This window comes from Portunus trituberculatus, chromosome 42, assembly GCF_017591435.1.
Source record: "Portunus trituberculatus isolate SZX2019 chromosome 42, ASM1759143v1, whole genome shotgun sequence".
Classification (NCBI taxonomy): Eukaryota; Metazoa; Arthropoda; class Malacostraca; order Decapoda; family Portunidae; genus Portunus; species Portunus trituberculatus.
The window spans coordinates 27,218,869-27,226,368 of record NC_059296.1 but is presented as its reverse complement, the minus strand read 5'-3'; the positions used below and the strand labels follow the sequence as shown (position 1 = coordinate 27,226,368).

At 42.6% G+C, this 7,500-nt stretch overlaps 1 protein-coding gene across 1 annotated transcript in view; it reads right to left on the bottom strand.

Annotated features, from left to right (window-relative positions):
* Positions 1 to 7,381: 7,381 nt before the first annotated feature.
* The window catches only part of LOC123517400 (lateral signaling target protein 2 homolog), a 20,655-nt gene continuing 20,536 nt past the window's right edge, over positions 7,382 to 7,500 (bottom strand). The window contains exon 3 of the mRNA XM_045277412.1: positions 7,382 to 7,500. This exon is cut by the window's right edge and continues 288 nt beyond it. Coding sequence (XP_045133347.1) covers positions 7,397 to 7,500 — 104 coding nt within the window. The 3' untranslated portion in view covers positions 7,382 to 7,396.

Genomic DNA, 7,500 nt, shown 5'->3' with positions numbered 1-7,500 from the left:
ATTGAAACACAAACCAAAATATGACCCAGAACAGGAAAACAAAATAGAAAGATAGAGAGAAAGAGAGCGTGGAAAACGATGAGTGAGTGAGTGAGTGAGTGAGTGAGTGAGGGGAGGACAGAGAGTAAGAAGGAGAGGAGAAGGAAGGGGAGATGATGAATAGACAAACAAAAATAGGAACAGCAGACAGACACGGACGGAGAGATAAGTGAAGTGAGAAGAAAGGAGAGATGGGAGAGATGGAGGGAGGAGATAAGGCACATCACATATCCCAGGGCGAAGGTGTGAAGATGGGAGCAGAGAGAGAGAGAGAGAGAGAGAGAGAGAGAGAGAGAGAGAGAGAGAGAGGAGAGGGAGAGGGACAAGCATCAGCTGATTTTAGAGATTCCAGAGAGAGAGAGAGAGAGAGAGAGAGAGAGAGAGAGAGAGAGAGAGTTGTGTAGGTGGTTGACTGATAACAATCTCTCAGCTTGCATTCGGAAGTGCAAGAGGAGGAGATAGAGAGGGAAGAAGAAGAAGAGGAGGAGGAGGAGGAGGAGGAGTAGAAAAACAAGGACAAGAGGAGGAATAGAGGACAAAAAATGTATATAAAAAAGAGACGTAGGAAGGAAGTGGAATCTAGAAATTTATAAAAGCATTCAAGCTGACGACAACAGGAACAAAAAAGAAGAGCAGGAGCAGGAGGAGGAGGAGGACGAGGAGGAGGAGGAGGAGGAGGAGGAAATGAAAATAAAAGTGAAAGTTAAGTCAACAGGTAGGAGAGAGAGAGAGAGAGAGAGAGAGAGAGAGAGAGAGAGAGAGAGAGAGAGAGAGAGAGAGAGAGAGAGAGAGAGTCAGTCCTTTAACACGTGAAAGTTACAGTAGAGAAGAGAGTGGTTAGAACTAAACTCTCTCACTCTCAAACTCTCTCTCTCTCTCTCTCTCTCTCTCTCTCTCAAATGGCCCGCGCCCCCTCCTCCCACTCCTCCCGGGCCGCTAGGAATATTGCAGCATAAAGTATGGTATTATGACCTTGTGGAGTATTGAATAGTCTTTTAAAGGACAAATAATACCAACCCGAATATCGTTTGGTATTTTTCCCTTCAGAATTCACTGCCGGCAGGAATATTCTCTCAGGCATTGGGAGGAAAGGAGGGAGGGAATTGCATATGGAGGGAGAGAAAGAGGGAGAGAGAAAGGGAGGAAGGGAGGTATAGAGAAATATTTCGCGTGATAACCTGAAAGAGAGAGAGAGAGAGAGAGAGAGAGAGAGAGAGAGAGAGAGAGAGAGAGAGAGAGAATGTGATAATCCAAGGAAGAGGAGGAAAAGCAGGAGATTAAATGAAAAGAAACTTCCTCCAGATTTTTTTTTTTTGGTGGTGGTGGTAGTGGCGGTGGTGGTGGTGGAGGTGGTGGTGGTGGTGGTGGTGGTGGTGGTGGTGGTTGTGTTAGTGATGGGGGACACCAAACTTAATTCCTTGCTTCCATTTTCTTTTTTTTTTCTTATTCATCTTTTCCTTCTTTTATTATTACATTTTCTATTCACCTTTTCTCCTTTCTCTCTCTCTCTCTCTCTCTCTCTCTCTCTTCTCTCTCTCCTTTTTCTCCTTCATTTTCTTTTTCCACTGCTTTCTTCATTGCCCATCCATTTATCTCTCCCCTTGTATAACCTTTCCTCTTTATTTTACTTACTTTATTTCTCATTCATTCATCTCTCCCTATTTTTCTCCTATTTCCCCTTCCTTTTCCTCTTCTCTCTTTCCTTCCTCCCTTTTTTATTTTCCCCGATTTACGCTTCATTTTCCATCCCTACTTTTAATTCCCTGTCTCTTTTTTCTTAATCTTCCTTTCATCCCAAAGTTTATTTTTACTCCTTTCACTCTCTCTCTCTCTCTCTGTCCCTCCCTCTCTCTCTCTCTCTCTCTCTCGTGGCCAACTCAGAACTGTAACATATCATCGGTCAGGTTCCTCGTGGGTTCCTTGGTATACTAATGGTGTGTGTTATGGTGTTTTGATGGCTCGTGGAGGAGGAGGAGGAGGAAGAAGAGGTGGTGGAGGAGGAGGAGGAGGTGGAGGTGGAGATGGAGGTGGAGGAAAGAGAGGTTGAAAGAAAAAAGGGATGAAAGTAAGAAAGAAAAAGAAAGAAACGAGCAGTAACAGGAACCACCCCAAAAAAATATAAAGAAAAAAGGAAGAGAAGACGTGGAATTCCTAGAGATAGAGAGAGAGAGAGAGAGAGAGAGAGAGAGAGAGAGAGAGAGAGAGGGGGGAAATAAACAAACCCTCCTCTGGGAAACTTACCCAAAACGACAGATACAAATGCATAACTTATGAGGAAAAAATGACCGTGGGAGGGAAAAAAAATCAAACTTTCCTAATTTTCTAAGTCAGACGTAAAGAAAAAGAAAAGAAGGAAAAAGAAAGAAAGAAAGAAAGAAAGAAAAAGATCAGATGACAGAATTCCAACTCAAGTCAAGTTTAAAAGAAAAAAAAGAATAGAAAAAATAAAAGAAAAATAAGAAAAAAAATAACTACCTGTAAATATATCAATGTAATGCGAAGAAGAAGAGGAAGAAGAAGAAGAAGAGGAGGAAGAGGAAGAGGAGGAAGAAGAGATAAAGGGTTTTAGATTATAAATGGCAAATGAAGAAGAGGGAAAAATAAAAGAGAAGCTGGGAACGTATGCGGAGAAGAAGAAGATGAAGAGAGAGAGAGAGAGAGAGAGAGAGAGAGAGAGAGAGAGAGAGAGAGAGAGAGAGAGAGAGAGAGACAGAGAGACAGAGAGAAAGAAGAGACCAAAAGAAGAGAAATGGTAGAATGAGGAGAGAACATATACGAAGGAAAAGAAAAAAATGAAGGAAAAAGATGAAGAGGAAGAGGAAGAGAGGATCAAGTTATGAAGAGAAAAAATTTTGAAAGAGAAAAAAAAAAAAGAAAAAAGATTACCGGAATGATAAATGGAAAAGGAAATAAAGAAGAAGACAGACAAGAAGGAAATTAAAAGATAGAAACAAGAAAGAAAAGGAGGGAAAAATATATAAAAACCCTCAAAAATAAAACAAAATAAAGACCAGAGAAGGAAAAAAATAGGAAAAAGAAAGAGAAAAAGTAGAGGAAAGCATTTAACAATCTTTTCATCATCTGCCAACTCATCCATTACTAGGAAAATTAGACCAACCACCACCACCACCACCACGACCACCTTCTCCTCCTCCTCCTCCTCCTCCTCTTCTCCTTCTCGTACCTCATTTTTAGATCCATAAGTGCCTCCATCTTCCTCCTCTTTCTCCACGACTGACTAAGAGGTTGCTACGAAGTCGACGGTTTGAGGACTGGAAGAGCTGGAAGACGTGTGGCTCTGCAGGGCAATTCTGGAAGGCCTAGGGAGGAGGAGAGAGGAAGGAGGAGGGAAGAGAGGAATAGGAAGAGAGACGAAGAAGGAGGAAGAGAGAGAGAGAGAGAGAGAGAGAGAGAGAGAGAGAGAGAGAGAGAGAGAGAGAAAGAGAAAGAGAGAGAGAGGAGAATACTTCGCTGGGGTGACTTGGAATAGATAAAAATGAATCAGGTTTAGAATACATATTGATAGTGATGTTAATAATGTTATGACGATGATGGTGATGAATGATAGAGGAAGGAGATGGTGATGATGTAAAGGCGAGTGGTGATGAGGATAATGATGGTGGTGAGCTGTGATGGATAATGAGTGTGGAATATTGAGTCGCTGGAAGTGCGTATTTGTGAGTCAGAGGTGGAGAGAGGAGGTGGATTTTAAAAGTGACGGTAATGAATGTGGATAAACCGAGAGAATATCAACAAAGTACCACAACAACGAGATCATATGGGACCTTAATTAAATAGGAATAATGGTAAGGAAGAAAATTTCTCTTATCAAGTGGATGATGACTAAGACTGTTGTTAATGGATGAATATATATTTGTGATAGAAAGATGTAAATAAAGATAAGGACGATTACTTTTCTTATTAACCCCTTCCATACCATGATGCGTTATCATATATATTCCAGTTACTATTTGGTGATTTATACAGATTCAGAAACTTTCATGGGGGATTAGAAGAGTGAAGACTGTGACCATTAATCTTCTGACCTCTATAGATCCTTCCTAATGTCAATAAATTGGTCTAATCGTACACAAATCTCAAGGTAAAAATGTGTCCCAGTACTGAAGGGGTTAAATAGATGAATAATAATATGGATAAGTGGATAAATATGTGTGTGATAGAAAGATGGATATGAAAATAAAGAAGGCTACTGCTCTTGTTAAATGGATAAAAAAAGACTGATATGGATTCCTGTGTGGATGTAGGAGTGTGAAGGATGTGTATGGATGTATATGGATGTGAAAAAGGATGTTAGGATTGCCAATGATGAAAAAAATGTTGTGAATATAATTTTTCTTCTTAAACCGGAGAGCAAAATGAGTTAATCTCGTGTGTGTGTGTGTGTGTGTGTGTGTGTGTGTGTGTGTGTGTGTAGGGTAAGGCCAGGGTTAGAGGGGGCTGGGGGGGGCAGGGATTACACAGGGCTAGATAACAACACTGAATCATTTGTGCAGATAATTCCGTTTCTGCATTTTTATTTGCTTGTTCGTGTGTGTGGTCGTGTGTTCGAGTGTGTGTGTGTGTGTGTGTGTGTGTGTGTGTGTGTGTGTGTGTGTGTGTGTGTGTGTGTGTGTGTGTGTGTGCGGATGTGTGTGCGTGTGTGACTTCTTATCCGACTGTGACCGCTACATTTACTTTCCTCTTACACACACACACACACACACACACACACACACACACACACACACACACACACACACACACACACACACACACACACACATCACACACAACCCCATGGAGGTAACTTTAGCACCTCTCTCTCTCTCTCTCTCTCTCTCTCTCTCTCTCTCTCTCTCTCTCTCTCTCTCTCTCTCTCTCTTTCTCATTTACTTTGATTTTTAGTTCAGATATTTAGAATCATTATTGTTTCGTATATTTTAGCTTTAGATGTGTTCTTGTAATGTGTTTCTCTCTCTCTCTCTCTCTCTCTCTCTCTGTGTGTGTGTGTGTGTGTGTGTGTGTGTGTGTGTGTGTGTGTGTGTGTGTGTGTGTGTGTGTGTGTGTGTGTGTGTGTGTGTGTGTGTGTGTGTGTGTGTGTGTGTGTGTGTGTGTGTGTGCGCCTGCGTACGTGGTCATGAATGAATCACTTACTCTGTCCATGTACGAATATAACTATATAATGTGTCTGAAGATATGTATGACAACGCACACACACGCACACACACGTACACACACACACGTACACACGCACACACACGCCCCCTCGCCAGGCAGTTCCCAGTCGGAGTCAGCGTGCAAGCATCTGGACGCGGTCATTAAGTATTCAACGGGGCGCTTGGTGTGTTCGTTTCGGATGGCAACGGCTTGCGTCACTCTTCGTTGCACCTCTCCCCAATGCCATGCTGCTCTCTCTCTCTCTCTCTCTCTCTCTCTCTCTCTCTCTCTCTCTCTCTCTCTCTCTCTCTCTCTCTCTCTCTCTCTCTCTCTCTCTCTCTCTCTCTCTCTCTCTCTCTCTCTCTCTCTCTCTCTCTTCTCTCTCCTTCTTTCCTTCTCTTTCTTCTTTTTCTCCTTCTTTCCTTCTCTTTTTATTTTGGTATTCTCTCTCTTCAGTTTTCTTATCTCTTTCTTCTTCTTCTTCTTCTTTCTTTTCTCTTATCTCTTTTTTTCTTCTTCATTTCTCGTATTGTTATTGTGTTCTTGTTCTCTTTCCCTCTCCTATTTCTTTTTTTTTTCCTTCTTTTCTCTTTCACTTTCTATCTCTTCATACTTGTCTTCGATGTTTTTTTATCTCCTCTCCTTTTTTACCTTCACTGTTCCTATCACCTCTTTTCTCCTTTTTTTTCCTTTTCTTCCTTCGTCCTTGTCTTTTTCTCTCCAGTGTCAGTATCCTAATTCTCTCTCTCTCTCTCTTTCTCTCTCTCTCTCTCTCTCCTTTATCTCTCATCTTTCTTCCTTTATTTCTCATATTGTCTTCTCCTATTCTTTCCTTCCTATCCTTGACTTTCCTTTTCTGCCTGTCCTTTACTCTCCTCCTCCTTGTCCCTCCTTCCTTTTCTCCTTCTCATAACCATCTTTTTATTACTTTTATCTATCTCTCCTCCTTCTTTCTCCTTCGTCTCTCTTATTTCTTTCTCTCCATTCCTTTTTAGTCACATCTTTCCTTCCTTCACTCTCCTTCCTCCTCTCTCATCTCTCTCTCTCTCTCTCTCTCTGCTTCCCTCGACTCCATTCCGCGGAACAAAATGGTAGTGTCTTGTCTCAGTGCTCTGATTTAATGTTATATAATGACAGGCAGCTCGCAACAGTCGATGGGCGGGAAGAGGAGGAGAGAGAGGAGTGAGAGGAGTGAGAGGAGGAGAAGAGAGAGTGTGTTGAGGGGGGGAGTGAGTGATTGATTCAGGACAGGTGAGGTGAGGTGGGCCGGCAGGTGGGAGGTGAGGGAATGTGAGGATTTGTGAATACAGGAACGAGGTTAAAGGTGAGATTTCAGAAGAGAGAGAGAGAGAGAGAGAGAGAGAGAGAGAGAGAGCAGAGAGAGCAGAGGGAGCAGAGGGGCGGATAGGTAAAACAAATAAATATGTCAGTTAGGTAGACAGACAGGCAGACTAACAGACAGGCAGACTAACAGACAGGCAGTGAGGCAAGTTGGGAAACATACAGATACATATGGACATAATCACGTCATTCATCCACTAACCCATCCATCTATCCACTCATCCATCCACCTGTCCATCCACAGAGGCAGACACACTGACAAATAGACAGACGCGATGAAGAGACAGAAGGCAAGATATTTCTTAGAGACAGACAGAGACAAGCTGGAAAATTACGAGGTTTTGGCAGATATATGTACGTAGTCTATGAAAAAGACGCACAGACAGGCAGACAGGCGGATGGTTAGACAGACAGATAGACAGACTGACTGACGGATGAAATGAAGAGGAAAAATTCAATGGTGGAAGGACTCTGCGGTTTCCTTCTTCCTCTTTCTCCTCCTCCTCTTCCTCCTCTTGCTTTTCCTCCTCCTCCTCCTCCTGTACCCCGCCTGAAGCATCTCTGGAAGACTCGAGTGGGGGAAAAGAAGGAAAATGGTCTGTGGGAATGAGTCTCCGGTTTTCAGTACCTCCTCGTCCCTCCCCCTTAGCCAGGCACTCTGGGTAGATGTGATGAGATCGATGAGGCACACTGACGAAGAGAGAGAGAGAGAGAGAGAGAGAGAGAGAGAGAGAGAGAGAGAGAGAGAGAGAGAGAGAGAGAGAGAGAGAGAGAGAGAGAGAGAGAGAGAGAGAGAGAGAGAGAGAGAGAGAGAGAGAGAGAGAGAGAGATGTCTATTGGCGAGATATGTCATTATTTTTCAATATAAAGTTTTCTGTATATATATTTTTCTTGTTTTTGTTTTGGCAACCACATAAGTTAGTGTTACCGTAGTGAGGGGCTGCGGTGAGTGAAGAGCCCCTG